Below are 19712 nucleotides of genomic sequence, written 5' to 3'. Positions count from 1 at the left end.
TCACGTGATTGAACTCACAGGCGAAGAAACAAAGTTAAAAAATATAATTATTGATTTAATCTCCACTCTTTTTTACTTCGTTCAATTTGATTTCCAAATTTTTTTAAAATTCAATTTAATATCTATATATTTTTTTAAAAAGAATCAGTTTAGTACATCTAATTATATCAAAGTAAAACATTTGTATAGTAATAAATCATTAATAATGTACAATAAATTAAACAACTAATCATAATACCATATTGAATATACTTAATCAAAGAAACATTAAAACTAAATAATATTAACTACACTCAACAAACAAATTACTCCAATTGACAACTTCACCCATCACCACTATACAAAATACATTAATTTAAATATTAAACTAAACTATTTTAAAAAGTAAAAATATTAAATTGAACCTTCAAAAAATTCAAGACCAAATTAAGATTTCCAAAAACAAAAACTCAAATACAAATTAAACCAACTCAAAAAATTAAGAGAAAAAATCAATAATTATACCAAGTTAAAAATAATAATTTATCCATATTAATTTAACCGAACTAAGATTATATGCTATGCCATCAAAAAGTAACATTTTGTATTTCACTATTGCATAGATGGATTACGAAATGATTGAGACATCTTATTTGTAAATAAGACATTCTTGTATTGACAATTTTCACAAGCTAATTTATAATTCTTCTATGCAAAGCACCACGGAGAGGAGAAATGTTAAGTCGAGAGAATGGGGAGCGAAATTTAACGTTAACTACTACAACGAACTATTTGAAAATTCTTGGAATGGTTCACTCGCTGTATAATGTTTATTAATGTTTGGCCAACAATCAAACTTTTTAACACTACTGGTACGCACCAAAATCAAAAAACAAATGGAAGAGCACGGGGCATTAAAACAACGCTTTTGTTAACTAAAATGAAAAATTTTAAAAGAGAAAACACAGGATAAGTTGAATTTTGAAATTAACATGCCTAGAACAGTGAAAATGACACGGCAAATCTAACGTATATAGATCGGTCCAAAAAAAGTGTAGACACTTGTAGCATACTACGAGCTCAATACTATACAATAGTACAACTGTTCACTATTAGGCATTTGATTAATAAAAACTTTTAACCAATATATTTACTTATCTGCTGACTGGAGAAAAGGGTGGGATGAAAGCATACAAAATAAATTCGGAAGTAATTAGCAAAATTTTTTATTAATAACTTCAAAAAATTTAGGCATGGGATGGGGTCATCACTATCTGGTTCATAACATTACTACGGTATCCATCGTACATTTGGACTCACTGCTACAAATAAAATGGCTACCAAATTCTGCATTTCATCCGAGGAAAAAAAAAATCTGTTCTCACTGAACTTCCTCGTTGCTCTCTACAGACCGTATCCTGGACAAAACAAACCAAGGTCAGATACACGCCAGATGCCTGAAATCTAGACTCTTGTGAAAAACACATTGGAATTTAAGATTCCTCGTAATTGATCGGAGAGATACACACCAGTCCAAATGCACACCATATTATAAGAAAAATGATATTTTAACTCACTTTTTTTTGACCCACTTTTAACCTACCAAAATAATAAGAGTAGTAGATTAAAAGTGAGTAAAAAGAAGTAGGTTAAAGTATCATTATCCTATTATATAAATAGATATACTCCGTTTGAAACTACATACCCGAACCGTCCATGGGGTTTCCAGCAGGTACAGGCTCGGGTTCCTTTATCTCAACAACCACGCAATCTGACATTAAGAAGGTCTTCGCCACAGAGGCTGCATGTTCCAAGCAACATCTGACGACCTGTACAAGGGTAGATATGAATGCTTGAGAACTCAAAGTTTCAAACAAATATCATTATTACATAGACGATGGTTACAGAAAAATGCGGCATGGCCTTGTTCAGAAAGGATAGAATGTGCAGAAATGCATCTCCAGACAGACATGAGAAAACATTAACACGTAGCGATCCAATTTTTAATTTATGATAAACAAATATAAACTTGACTTGACAGAGATCTTTAGTCAAAGTAGGGAAACAGTGTTCTAAAACTGTTCACAACTCTTCATAGACATAAAGCCTTGTCACAACAAAAGTTATTTAATTTATATTCCATAATTGGTATGAGTGTAACAGTTAAAAAATTATAGCCAAAAGGATTTAAATTGTCAGGCATCAAATAAGTGTCTGATACAAGTATACTTATTATTTGAAAGTGGACGACGCTTCCTAGCAAACAAAAAGATAGTCTTTTAAGTCACTATACATAATATTTAGCCAAACTGGAAAAAAATGGATAATGCCCCCCCCTCCCCCAACAATAAATGCCTAATGGTTCATGCCATCACATTAAAGCAAGCCAAAGTTAAATTAATCAGTAATTTAGACCTTCAACTACAGCTTGCTTGCAATCTGTCACACAAAAGTAAATTTAAACTAATGATACTCAAACACAAAATCACCTTTGTTGGGTCAATGATCCCAGCAGACATCAAATCTTCATAGTTCCCAGTGGCAGCATTATATCCATATCTTGGATTGTCGCTGGACAATACCTAAACCACAACAGAAGTCACATCAATCACATTGATAGAGAAAGAGAAAGAGAAATTGTAAAAAAATTGTAAATGGAGCAAATATTAGTACCTTCTCACTGACAACGCTACCATTGACACCAGCATTCTTGGCAATTAATTTCAGAGGGTAACTAAGAGCTCTTTTAACAATATCAGCTCCAACCTGCAACAGTTAAACACACTTTTATATAGCCTTATCAAGAGCATTTCCCAGCACCCAGACAAAAGTATCACACCACATTCACGAAACGTGTGTTCTTTCCTTATCAAAAATCAAGTAAATGACTCACCTTCTCTTCATCATTGTCAAGACTATCCCTGATTGCATCCACCTTTGATGCAAGTCTCAGCAGAGTGCAGCCACCTCCAACTACAATACCTTCCTCTACAGCTGCCTGAAAGTCAACAAACTATTTAGATTACAGAAAAGAAATACAAAAGGATCTAACTGTTTTGGGAAAGAAAAGAAAACCTTTGTAGCATTAAGAGCATCTTCAACTCTCAATTTCTTTTCCTTGAGCTCTGTTTCAGTTTGTGCACCAACCTACACATGTACAAAAATGTCCCTAATTGATATTCCATAGTACCAAACTAGAATATTAACACATTTTAGTGAGTCCAGTACCTGTATCACAGCCACACCACCAGACAATTTAGCAATTCTCTCATTCAGCTTCTCTTTCTCATAATCTTGCTCTGCAGCCTGTAATGTAAATAATCGCATTGTTAGAACATGAAGAATGAAGATGTCACATACTATCTCGTCTGCTTTACATGCACAAATGGGTAGACATAAATATAACTGGCTATATCCTTTTATATCAATGATTTAAAATAGTACAAAATATTTCTCCCATTTAAAAGTGTATCGTTAGTCTTGCTTTCTGTGAAACCCATGCCACGTTTGCATGTGCTAACATTATGGTGGATAGAGGAAGAAAGAAAGACCTCAATTAGATTCTTAATTTGTGCGACTCTCTTGTTCACAGCCTCCTGGGTACTTCCATCACCAACAATTGTTGTTGTATCCTTGGTGAGTACCACCTTGGACGCAGATCCGAGAACCTCTTTCCCAGCTTTGTCCAAAGAAAGGCCAACCTCTTCTCTGATTACAGTACCTGTAAACCAATTGAGAAAATACATATTCTTATCAACATCTGGAAACCAAAAAAAGATGGAAAAATAAAACAAATATTCACTGCCAAAAAGACTTGAAATATTTCTAAATTTCCAGACCTCCAGTCAAGATTGCAATATCATCAAGGTACTGGCTCTTGCGTTCTCCAAACCCAGGGGCCTTAAGTGCTGCAATCTTCAGTGATCCTCTAAGTCTGTTCACCACAAGAGTTGCTAGAGCTTCCTGTTCAATATCCTCTGCAATAACAATAATAGGGTATCCACTTCTAATAGCATCCTCCAGTATGTTGAAAAGATCCCTAGCATTGGTTATTTTTTTGTCAACCAACAGCAGCTGCACAACATACATTACAAAACTAAAACCACACTGAATTAAAAAATAAAAATAAGTTACAGCGAGCACAGTCAGATGTCACACCTTACAGTTCTCATACTCAACAGCCATTTTCTCACTGTCAGTAACGAAATATGGAGAAATATAGCCACGGTCGAATTGCATTCCCTCGACGACATATAGACTGTTATCGGCACTCTTTCCCTCCTCAAGGGTCACAACACCCTTTCTACCAACTTTACTCAATGCTTCAGCTATCATATGTCCTACCTCATGATTGTTCCCAGCACTAACTGCTGCCACATCTGCTAACTCACTATCTTCAACCTGCAATCACCCAACCAAAACCTTATCATGTATCAATAAAAAAAAGATGAGTAAAAAATAAATATATCAAAAAACGGGAAATTTATAGTACTCCACATGTCATGCTTACAGAAAAACACACAACAAAGTTAGTATTTAAATAAAAGGTATATAAATGCTTCACCTCTTTTGACATTTTCTTAAGCTCAGACACCAGAGACTTTGCTGTCTTCTCAATGCCACGAGTGATGAGCACAGGGTTCGCACCGGCCGCGACAACCTGCGAAAATTGACATAAAATGAGGCCTATCTACATGATAACAACCAAGACCAAACCAAGTAACTATTACTCTATGTTTTCAATAAAACAACAACAAACCTACCTTAACACCTTCGGCGATAAGGCCTTGAGCTAGAACAACAGATGTCGTGGTTCCATCACCAGCCAAGTCGTTGGTCTTGGCAGCAGCTTGTCTCACCAATTTGGCACCAATATTCTCAACAGGATCCTCCAATTCAACCTTCCCAAACCAAATTCAGCAAAATAAAATCAATAGAAACACACACGACTAGAGACCTAAACACGAAATTCAAATAAAATTCTATCCACCAGAACAAAGTAAACATATTCAAAAAGGGAAATAACAATACACGTAAAAAATAAATTCAGAAAAAAAAAAACACCTCTTTTGCAACAGTGACACCATCGTTAACGATTTTCGGCGAACCATACTTGCTCTCGAGAACAACATTCCTTCCCTTGGGACCAAGCGTGACCCCAACCAGATCCGCGAGCTTGTTCACACCGCTCTGGAAAACAAAAACAACACAAAACATAACGTCAACGACCGTGAAGCCTGAAAACGCGCGTTTTCAAGCTGGGTAAACTGCATCTACCTGGAGTTTCTTGATTGCGGTGCCGTCCTTGTTGAAGTGCAGCTCCTTGGCCATGGCGGAGACCCTGGCGTTGCGGCTTCTTCTGGCGAGAACGACGCCATTTGATTGGCGGCGAGAGCCAGAGAAGGGGAAGGAGGAGATGGCAGCGGAGGAGGAGAGCTTGTACGAGGACATTGCGGAGAAGGTGGAAGCCATGACTAGGGTTTAAGGAGGGTTAATGAGTGTTGTTGTGGATAACGTGAACGGCTTTGGAGTGTTGAGGGAGGGGAAATGGGTAAGGGATTAGGTTTTATTGTTACAATGATAGAAGGTGACGAGAGATTTGGTCTTGAAGGTTCTGTTTCATCTGGGCCGTTCGATTCTCAAGGGGCCGTTGCTCTTGTCGTACACTGGAATGCTCTAGAACTTTTGAGTTCTGTTAAGGTTGGGCATTGGTTGTTAGGAAAATGAATTGCCACCTCGGTTAGGTCAAACATTGAGAAATGGGGTAAGCAATTTTCTTTTTAAGAATGTCAGTAGAAGTATACTCTATTAACACTTTTCCTAGAATTATTACTTTATTGTTTATCATTTCTTAAAATTATATGATAATTAACTAATTTCAGTGCGAAGGAATACAAATGTTAATGTGTTTATAATGCCGGTTCTATGGAAATGAGCTTAATTAAAAAGGTGAATGTGTCCACTTATGCATCTAGTCGGACTGAATTACCTATCTCATAATGTTGCTTATTTTTTTGGAATGTTTTCTAGATTTCAAAATGTAGGAAAACACTTATGTAACGTTTAAAACTATACGACAAATGATTATTTATGTTTAAAACCCCTTTTTTTCTTAAAATGATTAAGAAAGCTTACTTTATTTTATCCAAGCCAAATTGGTTTTAACTTCCTGAAATTAATTGTCCTTAAAGTGATTAATTGATTTAGTTATCCATGAACATTTTGTTTGTTTAACAACAAATCTCATTACTTTATGTTAATTGGAACTAAGATCACTTAAATTGTTCTACCTTCAATGTTTGACTTATCTTTTTTCGGTGTAGACGAAGAATCTGATTTGAAGACAAATCTTTCTCAGGAAGAGAAGAATAATGGAGATGTGCTAATGAGTATGGATACGGATCCACTTGAAGAACTTAGAAGGCCTAAGACAAGGTCTAGAGCAAGGAAAACAAAAGAAGTTCTACAACAAGTGTTGTGCATATTATTTGAATACAAGTCCAAGTTTGAAGGAGAAAAGACCAAAGTTGTAAATGCATCATGGCCCAAATGAAAGAGGACACCACATTGATACAGACTTTAATTTAAATAAAGATCTCATGCTTTGTAAAATTGGCTAACCAAATTATGATTTGGGTTATCCAATTAATGGGCTTTAGTTTTGCTTTAATTTCAAGTTGTAATAAGGGCCGATTTGAGGTCCAAGAGGACCTTCGTTGAATACATTTGGATGACTTTTGACTGCCACAATTTCAGTTACAATCAGCCATTAACTATTGGACAATTATTAGCTTGAGTGAATTATTATTAGCTTTAGTGGGATATAATGGCAATTAATGGGTCTTTTGTAATTCTAATGGTTAAAGCTCCTATATAAGCTAAACCATTTTTATCAATGAAATCAAATTAAGTTTTGTTCAAAAATTCTCTTTTCCTATCTAATAGTGAGGTGAGAGTGATTATCCTAGTTCTTGAGTGATTCAAGAACCCTTGGTTGTATCAAAGGATTTTTCCATCCTTTGTGTGTTGCCTCCTTTGGAAAGAGTGATTATTTCCTTCCACTTTTATATACACCTCTTATTTCTTTATTCTTCACCCAATTTTCATTAAAAAAAAATCCAATTCTGCCCAAAAATATCTTGTGCAATGGGATTTATATCATTTGGTATTCAGAGCTTTGGTTGAAGAGTTTGAACGTCAAATTGGTAACATCCTTCCTTCTTTCTTATTTTACCAATTTATTACCTTATTACTCGTATTATTTACATTTGTGCTGAATCATTGCAAAAGTTAGGCCCTTGTGAAAATTAAAAAAAAAATAAACAGTTACTGCAATTCGTAATTGTACAGAAAGTGATAAAAAAAAATTGGGCCGAATGATTCATGCTTCTGAACAATTTTTATAAGGTAATATATTGGTGTTCTTGAAGGATTATTGTTGATTTGTCTTTTTTACCTATTTTTCTTAGCCTTTTTTCTTTGTTAACCTTTTGTTTGTCTACTTATAAGCGTTTCTGTGCACATATTGGAGAATTGCTCTTTGTTGTGACTAATCTCTTGAATTGCCTAAGAACCCAAGGAGAATTTGAGTGGTAAAAGGCAAGAGTGTTTCATTATAGTAAAAGCCAATCTGTGAGTGCAAACACTTAAGTGGGTGAGAAAATTTTCAAAAACTATATATATGTTATTCTTGTTACCTTGATCTGTTTGTTAATCATGGCAGAAAGTAATGATATTCAAATGCAAATTGTTGCATTATGTCAACATTTGGAGAGGTTGATGAAGCAATAACAAGATGGGTTTCATGATAGGTTGGATCAACTAGAGAATATAACCCCACCAAGAGGAGGAGGAGGAGGGCCACAAAAGAATGAAGGGAGAATAAAAGGAGTAAGGTTGAATGTGCCACCTTTCAAGGGGAGGAGTGATCTTGAAGCTTACTTGGAGTGGGAGCTCAAAATTAAGCATGTATTTTCTTGCAATAATTATAGTGAGGAGCAAAAGGTAAGGCTTGCAATAACTGAGTTTTTTGATTATGCTTTAATTTGGTGGAACAAGTTACAAAGAGAGAGGATTAGAGATGAGGAATCTATGGTTGACACTTGGACTAAGATGAAAAGGGTCATGAGGAAGCAATATGTACCTTCTAGCTTCAACAAGGACTTAAAATTGAAACAACAAAGACTTTCACAAGGAAGCAAGGGAGTGGATGAGTATTATAAAGAGATGGAGATTCTTATTATCCCACTACAAAAAAAAAGCTAAATTGTGGAGGTTTTAATTTCGTTTAACGGTGGTTTTTACCCTCCACAAAATATTTTGCAGGGGTTTTTCAAACCTCCACAGATAGATTCCCCACAAGTTATTTGTGGAGGTTTTCTACAACCCCTGGTACCAGGTTTATATTGTGGAAGTTTTTTAATGGAGGGTTATAACCTCTCCTATTCATGACTATTATTTTGTGGAGGTTTAAAACCTCCTTTATTTCCATAAACCTATTTGATTCCAAAATTCTTGTTTTTCATTTTTTTTGTAGGGGTTAATACCCTCCTCAATTCGAGGATTATAAAACATGTTTCGTTTGTATTATTTAATTTGTGGATTTATTACTGTATTTTTCTTGCGTTATTCAAATCTCATACAAAACAATATTTTGTTTGTAATTGGAATTTCCTACTATACTTGACAATGTATGTCACCATTTGAGGTACTTATATTTTTATATCAACAATATTTTTTTATAAACTTCAATCAAATACTTCAACCAAAGTGCTCAAATATATATCATTAGAACTTTTGATTCTCAAAATCAACACATTAACATAAAAACAACTTAAATTGAAACAATTACAACTTAATCCATACTTACTCAAAGTTCATAATACACTAAAACAGTTTCATCCTATGAAACATCATCAACACCCTAAATGTTGCTACCACCAGATGATCCTCTTGTACCCATAGAAGACTCAGGCTCATTTGCATCACTGGTTTGCTGAAATTATAAAAGATAAATATTAGCCGCAAGAAGGACGTCAACCTCAAATCATGAAATCAACATGCATATACTAAAATAGTTTATTACTAGATCACTGACCTGTACAAAAATCATGATTATTTGGTATCGATGATTTGAGGAGGCTTGTTAGCTCTCCTAAATTGCTTCTGAAGCTGAAGAGAGAAACAGAGAAATCACCATTCCACAATTCAAGCATCAGTAGAGAACAATTAAATTTAATTTAATTTTAGAAAAGAAAAATAAAATAAAAAACCTGATTAAGATTGAGTATAGTGGATTCTCTTCTGTAATAATCATTCCTATCATTATGCAGAACCTGAAAATTACTACTCATAAATTACTAATAATATTGCAAATTCAAAATAAAAAAAAAATCCTACTCACTTGACATTCTCATGCTTTGAATCATAACGAAACCTTACTAGCCATGGGTAATGTTTCACTTGACGACTTTCTATCTGAAATTGCACCAAAGAAATGAGAGGAAAGAAGCACGAGTTTTATGGTATACTAGATTGAAACTTTAAACACTAAAACACTATGCAATAATTTTAATGAATTTTTATAATACAAATTTAATATAGTTTAAAAGAAAATAAAAATTGTAACTCGATAAAAATTATGAATACAAAATTTAATCTATATTACTAAAAGTTACCAAGGTTTTCCAAAATTAATACAAAATCAATATCAGGGTTAAGTGTTGCAACGGCTAGTGGTGCAAGGCATTCTTCTAAAGATTCTCAAAACAAGATATATGGGCATGTTTATTAACATTAATATTTCAACCTATAATCCAAATATAAATGAACGTATTAAACTTTTACTCCTCTAAATCTAGAATATGGGTTATTCAGGTTTCTTACATATATAAGATACAAAATCATCATAACAGAGAGAAACATAACTTATAAATCACTACTAAATTGAACTCATAGAAGAATCCAAGAAAAGAAACTTTAATTTGGTGAACATTAAGAATGAGCTTTCAAAAAGGAGAGCAGAAAGAAAAACAACTAATATAAGGTTTGGATCAATCTCTGACCCTGCATATAAAAAATATTAATTACTTATATTATTTTTTAAACAAGAAGTTGTGAAAGCTTATTAAATTGAAAATATTCTAAAATTCCAGTATACATGATCCAAGGTTTTATATTGAAAAACCTTTTCTTTTGTATTGCTAAGTACACAAGTTTCAAACTAACTAGCATAAAAACATAACAAACTTACCAAGACAAAAAGGAATGAGCTTTTGAAGAATCTTTCTTTCATTGATGCGCAACACCAAAGAATGATACAGCTTCCTCTCTCTGGCTAAACTACACCTTTCCAATGCTTCAATATCATCTTCCAATGAATTCAAACCATAGAGACTCTCCCTCATGTCAACGAGTGACAACAAGGCATCACAAACCCTTTTAGGCAGCAATGATTTCTTGCTCATATTAAATGCTCCGTTAGGGAAGATATTACCATTCAAATGGGTAGTTCCACCATTTGATTCAGGACAATTCCCAACAACTAATACCAATCAAAAAGGAAACTCTTGCTCTACTATGGTGGTCAGAAAAAGCTGAAGAACACCATTGAAGTACCAGCTCCATGTCTATGTTTACAATATCATAGGAATTGTCTTGCTCGGTAAATCCATATCTATGAAGCAAAGCACCATTACCCAATAGCCCATAAGTATTAAATACATGTTATTAGGTAAGAGGAACTCTTAAGTATTAGAGTAACTTCAAGGGAATAATAAGAGGTTGCATCAAGAGTAGCATAGCACATTGAACGTTTCAATTCGAAGTGTAAAGCATATTTGCAAAACTACGTACTATAGATAAGCATGTATTACTATGAGGTCATTTCTATGACAAAAAAAATTGATAAATCACTAACTCAAGGAAGAAAAATCATATAACTGAAAGAAAAATTCTCACCTCAGTTCCACTACTGACATCTTTTATCATAATCATCTCCAGCATAGAAGTATCATCCTTGCTAAATGAAGAACTCTCCAAATCACTATCAATATTGTTCCCAACATTAGCATCAATTGATGCAATCATATCCGTAGAGGAATTTTGAACCAATGCTTCTTCTTCCTTAACAATGCCCTCATCATTATTACTACCATCAACATCACTACCTGATTCATAATTAGAGGACATAGCAGTGAAGTGTAGATCTTCTGCACCTGTTTTATGATTGAATCTAGTGCAGAACAGTATACACATTATTAGAATGAGAAAATCTTCAGATCTAGATCTTATACATAAACATGAAAGCACGAACTCTTCAAAATAACAGTTGTGTCATGTAGTTTTTGAACATTTTAGAGTTACATTTTTATATTGTTTTACTTTTATTTTTAAACTTTTAAAGCATAGCCAATGGGAATATCATAATAATTGGATGGGAACAACAACAATAACAAAAGTTTTGTGTGCATACAATGATTCGTTTACAAATAAAACAATTCCATATTTTGAATTAAATCAACATTTGTTGAATTTGAAAAGCCTTAAAGCTAGATCTAGAAATTATCGCTCTTGTCTTAAAACTAATCACAAATTTGAGTTACAGAGAAGTTAAAATGTAAGAAATGGAAAATAAAGGTGTACACTAAGACTACAAAAGAAAACCATGTTAATGGCCATAGACTTTACTTACAAATCTTCCAAAGGAACCATGCCAAAACCATGGTAATCATCAATCTCAAAGGATCGTGAAGATATAAGACTTTTTGCTGCAAAGTATTGTTCTATGTCAAAGAATTTCAGATTTAGCTTTAAAGGTGCTAAATCCAATAGGGGGAGAATATTCTCTTTCCAGTCCTCGTAAATCAGAGCCTTGTCTTCTTGCACTGTCTGCCTAAAATTGTAAGAGATCAGAAAGTTTTCATATGGTAAAGCACATAGTGTTATATTCCAAGATTCAAATCATTGGTATATGCCAATGCAAAGGCTGAAAGGAACGGTCATAAATTATCTTATAAGTTTTCAATGTGTTTAAAATCAACTTCTGCAATTAACTTATTTCCTATCTATCCTCAGTACTTATGAGAAATTTATCCAAATAAGATCTTAATTACACATACACACAGACACCAAGGATGATTGAAACAATCATCATCTCTATTCAGCATCATAATCATAAGAATAAGAGCTTGTCCAGTAATCAATACCTACAATAAAACAGATTTTGATTGTAGAAGAAGCGGGAATATCTTTAAGAGAAAGGGGAAGCACAACCAAATAGGGAACATAGAACAAAGGGAGCCATCTCTGAATGAAAATAATTCCCAGTTCAAAGAACTTCTCGAATGCTACAGCAGCAAAGGGCACAACATAATCAAGAATAATCAGAACAGAGAAAATACAGAACCAGCGGTATGATACCAACATAATTTTGGTCTCCCTGCAAAAATCATTATTAAAATGTAAATAAAAAAACAACTTTAAAGATCTAGTAAATTTATAAAAATACATCATGAAGAAAATTCTAGGGAAATAATGAATTGGAAAGGATATTTCAAATTACCAAACAAACACTATTTCAAATTGAAAACAACTTATTTAATTCCCATATTTGTTAAGTGATTAATTTGTGTTGTGCTGTGTTGCTCTAATTCTGGCTTAACAAATGTTTCTATCAGTAAAAGTATAAAACCATTTTACCAACTTCGAAGTACTTCTAGAGTTGTCATTGGAATCTACAAACATAAAAGATGGATTAGTGTGAAAGACAAGAATGAAGGGTGCACTCGTAAAAGCATGCATCTTATGATTATGCAGGATAAATTATAGAGAAATTATGCAATTGCAAAAAGAGCATTAAGAACCTTAACGACAACTATCAATATTGTTCCAATACTTTTTGAAACTCTGTCATGGATAAGAGTTTTTGCTTATGTGTGAATCATTTCATAAGTCTAATATTCTCATTCATTTTCTCTTACTTGCCATATGATGGAACATAGAAAACAATGCCATTAATCCCTCCAAATTGTTTGCTTCTGAAAGGCTTCGGTATAATCCTACAGATAAAGGTATAATGCAAAAAATGATATATTAAAACTAGTTAAATACTCTAATTTCAGTGGCCTCTTGATAAACATCAGCATTTTTACCCCTGACTTGTGACAAGCTGAAAAATAAGTATATGTCAGCATGGACTACAAACAAACGTCTTATAAAACTGAAGTAAGATTATTACCTGAATGATGAATGACACCATTTCGCATATAAAATTTATTAAGAAACTAAAGGCACTAAAAACATTTAAAAGATCCTGCCAATGAAGAGTATGAAAAATACTGTGTGCTGAGGACCCTGACTCAGTAAAGTTTCTGTTTCATCATTTTCCTGAGTTAACTAACCTATCAAAATGAATGAAGAAACAAATGATTTTTCCTGAAAATTCTCGTGAACAAGAAATAACATCACAATTCCAACAAATTTTACATGACTAACTTGCACACGTCATAAACATAGCAATATTAACACTAAGATAACTAAAATTCTTCTATTAAATTCTAAATGGTGAAATATTAACACTAAGATAACTAGAGAAACCCACCGCCTAAGAACGTCAATACATGTGCAAACACAACAATGAATGAGTATGCAAGTGTGAAATTTCAATTCGGATTGTTGTGTGCACACTAACGAAAATTAGGTTTGAACATTCTCTTGTGTGAAAAATTAGATAAAAGTGTGAATAGCGATACCATGACTGCAAGCGAATCGAAAGTGGAATGCTGGGAAATAATTGAAAGTGGAGGCTCCTAAAAGCTGCAAACAACTCCGATAGAGTGATAGAGTGATGGAACAGAGCGAACAACTCTGATGAGCGATAAGGCCACCTATGACGGAGTGACAGAGTGACAGAGAGGAGGTGACGGAACTGGATCACCGAGTGACTGATTCGCTACTCACACTACGACGGAGGCTATGACGGAGACTGAATCGCGATTAGCTACTGAGACCACGACGGAGACGGTGTGATAGAAAGGCTACGACGGAGCTAAATCGCAGAGCGGAAATGATTTGGGGAAAAACGTAAATTTTTCGGGGCGACAATTTGTGGGAAGGAACGTGGAGTGAAAAGTCTAGATTAATTTATGGAGGTCATTAACCTCTTAAAAATAAATAAAAAACCTCCTCTATTATTAGCTTTCAAAGAGCTCATCAGAATTAGCTTATATCATGTTTATCTCCGGAGAATTTTTGTAACCTCCCCAAAATGACCTCTACTAAATAACTATTTTTTTTAGTATCCAAGCCAAAATTGAAGAAGATCCTAAGGTAACTATGGCACGTTTCCTTAATAGATTAAATCATTATATTAGAGATGAGTTGCAAGATTTTATGGAGATGGAGGATCTTTTGCATAAGGCCATACAGGTAGAACAACAAATTAAAAGAAAGAGTACAACAAGAAAAAGTTCTACCAATTTCAATTCTTCAAATTGGAGAGATAGAGTAAAAAAAGAAGGTGTTGCCTCCTCTAACAAGTCAACACTTTCTAACGAAGGAAAAACAGTTCAAAAGAAATCGGAACATCTACCAAAGAGGACTAGAGAAGTGAAATATTTTAAATGTTTGAGCATGGGACATTATGCCTATGAGTGTCCTACAAAGAAGACTGTTCTTCTTAAGGATAATAGGGAGTACACAATTGATTCTGATGATAATGATGGAAAGGAAGAAGAGAGTGATGGAGAGTTGAAAGCTAATGAAGGAAAGTTGTACATGATTAGGAGGATGTTAGGAAGTCAAGTCAAGGCCGAGGATGCATCTCAAAGGGAGAATATTTTTCATACAAGATGTTCAGTTAATGGTAATGTATGCTTGATAATCATTGATGGAGGAAGTTGTACCAATGTGGTAAGTTCAAGATTAGTGTCAAAGATGAACATGGACACTAAACCATATCCTAGGCCATACAAAATTCAATGGCTTAGTCAAGGAGAAGAAGTCCAAGTGAAACAACAAGTTGAAGTCTCTTTCTCCATTGGAAAATATGAAGATAAGATCTTATGTGATGTGGTTCCCATGGAGGCTAGCCATATTCTTTCAAGAAGACCGTGGCAGTATGACATCAAAGTCATTCATGATGGCTTCACTAACAAAATCTCTTTCATGTATCAGGATAAAAACTGGTTTTCAAACCCTTATCTTCTAAAGAGGTGTGTGAGGATCAAATAAAAATAAGAGAAAAGTTAGCAAATGAGAGAAAAAGTGAAACACTTGAAAGGACAAAGAAAAAGAGTGAAACACTTAAGAGAAAAATGAGAGAAAATGAAACACTTGAGAGCAAACAACTTTATTTAGTAAGAGAAAGGGAGGTAAGAAGGGTACTTTGCACAAGGCATCCCCTCTACTTATTGTTTTGTCAAAATCATATTTTAAATGCTAACCAATTTGGAAAATTTGAATTGCCTTCTAGTATCGACTCTCTTTTGCAGAATTATAAAGATGTGTTTCCAGCAAGTGTCCCTGATGGTTTGCCACCTTTGAGAGGAATTGAGCATCACATTAATCTCATTACAGGAGATTCTTTGCCCTATAGGCCAGCTTATTGGAGCAACCCACAAGAGACCAAAGAGATTGAAAAACAAGTTACCGAACTCATGAGTAAAGGTTGGGTGAGGGATAACATGAGTCCACTGCCTTTAATCATAGTTGTCGTGAACCACTATCTGCATATCACAATTGTAGTTACACTATTTTAGGCATCATGCCAGAATCTCATTTCCCAAATTCTTCCTCATGGTTCCCTATACTTATCTTAATTTAACCATCTTCAAGTTATATGATTTCCTTTTTACAAACTCATAATCCAGTGACCCTAGGCTCCCTCATAGTGTACCAACCCTCCCAGTGAACTACCTCAGGCCCTCAACCCTCTCGTAGCCAAATGGAGTTAATTTCCTTACACTGGCGCCTAGCGGCAAGTCCTGTACTGCCAGGCGGTGCATCAGTTCTGGAATCTCCAGAATTTCGCATTGCACTCGCACGAATCCAATTTTTCTCCCTAGTCCTCACGAAGTTTCCCACCCATAAATTCGCGTACCAACGGTACCTACTCCATAAATTTTCCCTCAGGTTTGCCACACCAATGGGACTTACAATATCAAATTTTTCCAACCTTTCAACCTTAATACCTAGTTGCACTGTTACATTCGTTTAAACCCAAATTTCCTAGCGTTCAACGGTAATTTCAATTTCTAATCGTTCACCAAGGATTGACACAAGGTCTTCCCCGTTTGGAAATCACCCAAAACCCCGAAATCATCAAAAATCGAGACCTAACGCTCGCATCGCCTGGCGGCAGAATCAACACCGCCAGGCCCATCATCCAAAACCCAGAAACTTATCAAACCCATGTGTCGCCTAGCGGCTGAGGGTGTGCCGCCAGGCGGTTCCCCCTTCCAGAACGCCAAAACTCACATAAACAGATAAGCCACCTGGTGGTGATTCATCACCCGCCAGGCGGTTTCTGGAAATTTTCCAGAAACATAGAAATTCAAGCATACAACAACAAATAGGCATTCAATTATCATACATCACATGTTATTATTCTTTTAAAATAAAACTGCGGAGTCCAGCTCCCCTAACTTGGATCCTTTAGCTTAAACTTGAACAATTTGGGAAGTTCTCCTTTGATCACCCTCCTTCCTTGATTCCTCACTATTCAGCACTTCAACTCCCACTCAAACCTCACAACTCTCAATTTTTTTTGTGCTCTCTATCTGGGTATATTTTCCAGCTTGCCAAACCTTAGTTATTAACCTAATTTTGTCTTTTAAAAGGTACCTAAAGCTAGGTGATAAATTCCAAAACGAAAATGGCATTGAATAGGATGTAATGTCCCATTACTCACCTACGACTGCCTTTTCAGCCTTCTTTGGTTGCCCACTCACTTAGGGTTTTCTTCCACCTTTCCATATTCAAGCTAAAGCCAAAAATACCAAAAATTATAAAGTGTAATGTAAGTTCTCCAAGGCTTGAACCCATAACCCAAGCAATTGCCAAGACATTATCAACCATTTAACAAAGTCATATTTCATGCTAACAATCATAATTCAATTATCATATTATACCATAACATGATTACATAGATTTAAAATAATAAAACAATAACACCTAAAAGTTAGCATACATAGGACTCGAACACAAGTCCTCTCAATTTAGCCAAGTACTCTCAACCCCTTGAGCTAGTACTTTCCCACATCATACCAACCATAATTTAATGTCATAGTCATTTCCCCATCCGTATTTATTAATTAATTAATTATTTAATTAATTAAATCCTACGTGTCTTACAGAGGACTTTGTTGGGGACTAAACTGCCGAGAGGAAAAATGAAAAAGGAGTGAGCTGGGACTTGAGAGCATCAAAGTGGAAGAAACACTTGAGGGAGACACACTTTGGAGGCTGGACCGAGAGCTTGAGAGACATAGCTTAGTTATTTTATTTTGTGTGCTTTTGTTTTCATGTCACGATATTTTAGGGTGTAAATTTTCTTTTCTTCAATTTTCTGTTTTTGTTTGCTTCATTTGGCTTAGGTGGGAAAATGCTTTAGAGCAATCCCATCCTTAGCAAAGTTTGTAATAGTTAAGCGTGTAGTGTGAGGTTCAAGGGGTTCCAAAGGCCATTTATATCTTCACTTAAGATTTTTTTTCGTCTAGTTTATGTTTTCAGTCTTTATGTTTTCTGTCTTTATGTTTTAAATGTCCAGGTTTTGTGTGCTTTGTATGTTTGTATTTTTGTTTTAGGTCACCGTGATATCTAGGTGCCATGCGTTTACCACCTAGCTGACCTTTTTTTGGTCTTTAGGTTTTCAATTAGTCCACACACTTTGAAAAAAAAATTGTTTTTCACAATCTATTTTCTCTAGAATTTTATTGAGAAGTTTTGTGAATGTTGTTTAGAAATCTCTGGCTAGGAAAGACTTGGTTTCTAAGCTTGTCCAAGAGACCCACCTCCCTTTCCTGGGAGTATTTCTAGACTATTTTCACTCTATTTTCTCATTAGAAATTCTTCAAATATCATTTGTGAAAAAAAGTGTTTTGTGAAAAGTGTTTTCAAATCATTTGAAAAATGAGTTTTTCTTCTTTTAGCCATGTGCATTTAGATAGGCATAGTAGTGTGCATTTAGGTAGGCATAATAGTAATGAGTTGCATCATACCATTCATAGTGACATTTCATTCTTTTGGGAAGATATAAGACCAATATCATTTAGAGATTAAATGTGGGATACCGAGAAATTGGTGCAACCATTGTTTAGTAAATATAGTCAATTAGACATTCTTAGGCATGCTACTTCTAGGTTTGTAGGACGTGAATCTGAGTGGTGGCAAGAGAGGCAGTATAAGTGAAAAAGGGGAGAAAATCATGTATTAATACATTTTCTGAATTAAAAACATGCATGTAGAAACATTTCATTCCCCCTTCATTTAGGATCACAAAAGAGCAACAAACTAGGATAGAAAACTTCATTGACATAGGTGATGCATTTATCCAAAATCTTGCTAATTTTTCTAGACTACAAAAAGATTTTAAGTACAATTTGGACTTGCTCTTGAGTGAACAAAAAAAGAGAGAAAAACATAAGAGAGAGTAAGAAAAACTTAAAAAGCTTCGAGAGTATGAAAAGAGGAAAGAAAAAGAAGAGCTTGAGAAGCTTTGTGCTAAAAGAGAACAAGAGGAAAAAGAGATAAAAGAGAGGAAGAAAAGAGAGGAAGAAGAAAAGGCTAAACAAGAGAATTTTAGAAAAGCCAAAGAAGAGAACTTTAGAAAAGCCAAAGAAGAGAATGAAAGAAAAGAACTTGAATCAAGAGAGAAAATAAAACAAGAGAGTGCGCTTGAAAGACAACACAAAGTGGTAGAGTTACAAAACATTTCAAATGAAAAGAGGCAACTCATTGTTAGGAATTTGGTGTTCAATCCTTCACAAATTCCTTCCATTAAATCCCAATTTCCAAAGGGAGTTTTCTCATCTTTAAACTCTTCTCACTTTTTCATTAAATCTTTTGTTTTGTTTCCTTCTCAAATATTTTGTTCTCCATCTCATTCCCTTATTTCATCCTCTTCAAAATTTTGTGAGAAAACACACTTTGATTTCATAACTCATTTCAAAATTCATCTAAGTCAAAGTGTAAGACACTGTGAAGTGGGATGGATGTCATCTTTCCCAAACTTTAAAAACCCATTTTCAAACATTGCATAATCAATTTTAGTGCATGGTCATTATGATTTTAATGTCATTTTGTTTGATGACTATTGCAAATTTATTTTTGATCCTAGTGGAATCTTCATTTTGGTTGTTGTGAGCCTTCTACAACCCTCTTGATCTGAGGACAAATCCTCTTCAAGAGGGAGGAGATGATGTGACCCCAATAAGACTTATAGCATTGGGCCAATGCCTAGGCCCATTCCGTTTAATTCCTTTTATTTTCAATTAAATAAATATTGTTTTAATTGGGCTTGTTTTGCTTATTGCAGCCTTTTTTTATTTCAAACTGCCAATTGATATTGGGCTTGCGGCCCAATTTACCACACCAATGCTTCCCATCAATGTGCATCATCATGTGGGCTAAGATCACGTCTGCACTTGTGGCCGAATTCCAGCTGGACGTGGATTGTTAATTTTTCCAACACATCACACAGATCTAGCCTCATCATTGCTACGCAGCCCTAGCTG

General features: G+C 34.7%; 2 protein-coding genes across 7 annotated transcripts; both read right to left on the bottom strand.

Moving 5' to 3' along the window:
• Positions 1-1181: 1181 nt before the first annotated feature.
• On the bottom strand, positions 1182-5538 carry LOC114185307 (ruBisCO large subunit-binding protein subunit beta, chloroplastic). The gene is made up of 14 exons (XM_028072967.2): positions 5257-5538; positions 5044-5169; positions 4743-4880; positions 4544-4639; positions 4138-4380; positions 3819-4053; positions 3531-3700; positions 3208-3285; positions 3055-3126; positions 2873-2977; positions 2653-2745; positions 2469-2561; positions 1685-1808; positions 1182-1397 (listed from the first exon to the last, which is right to left on the bottom strand). The coding sequence occupies exons 1-14, from the start codon at positions 5449-5451 to the stop codon at positions 1384-1386; spliced, it is 1782 nt and encodes a 593-aa protein (XP_027928768.1). The 5' UTR covers positions 5452-5538; the 3' UTR covers positions 1182-1383.
• A 3200-nt stretch (positions 5539-8738) lies between these two features.
• Positions 8739-18510, bottom strand: LOC114187849 (uncharacterized). 6 transcript variants are annotated; one of them, XM_085670207.1, is made up of 9 exons: positions 12679-18510; positions 12190-12418; positions 11672-11868; positions 10939-11212; positions 10232-10654; positions 9383-9456; positions 9252-9314; positions 9077-9150; positions 8739-8974 (listed from the first exon to the last, which is right to left on the bottom strand). In XM_085670207.1, the coding sequence occupies exons 1-5, from the start codon at positions 12705-12707 to the stop codon at positions 10622-10624; spliced, it is 762 nt and encodes a 253-aa protein (XP_085526333.1). In that variant the 5' UTR covers positions 12708-18510; the 3' UTR covers positions 8739-8974; positions 9077-9150; positions 9252-9314; positions 9383-9456; positions 10232-10621. The 6 variants fall into 6 exon arrangements, with proteins under 6 accessions (XP_085526333.1, XP_085526334.1, XP_085526328.1 ...); XM_085670208.1 differs by having other exon boundaries at positions 13731-14292; XM_085670202.1 differs by having other exon boundaries at positions 12190-13379; positions 13731-14291.
• Between the last annotated feature and the right edge of the window lie 1202 nt (positions 18511-19712).

Source organism: Vigna unguiculata, chromosome 1, assembly GCF_037176805.1.
Source record: "Vigna unguiculata cultivar grain cowpea cultivar isolate G323 ecotype 2 chromosome 1, ASM3717680v1, whole genome shotgun sequence".
Lineage (NCBI taxonomy): Eukaryota > Viridiplantae > Streptophyta > Magnoliopsida > Fabales > Fabaceae > Vigna > Vigna unguiculata.
The sequence above is the reverse complement of the archived record's forward strand: the minus strand, read 5'-3'. Positions and strand labels throughout refer to the sequence as shown.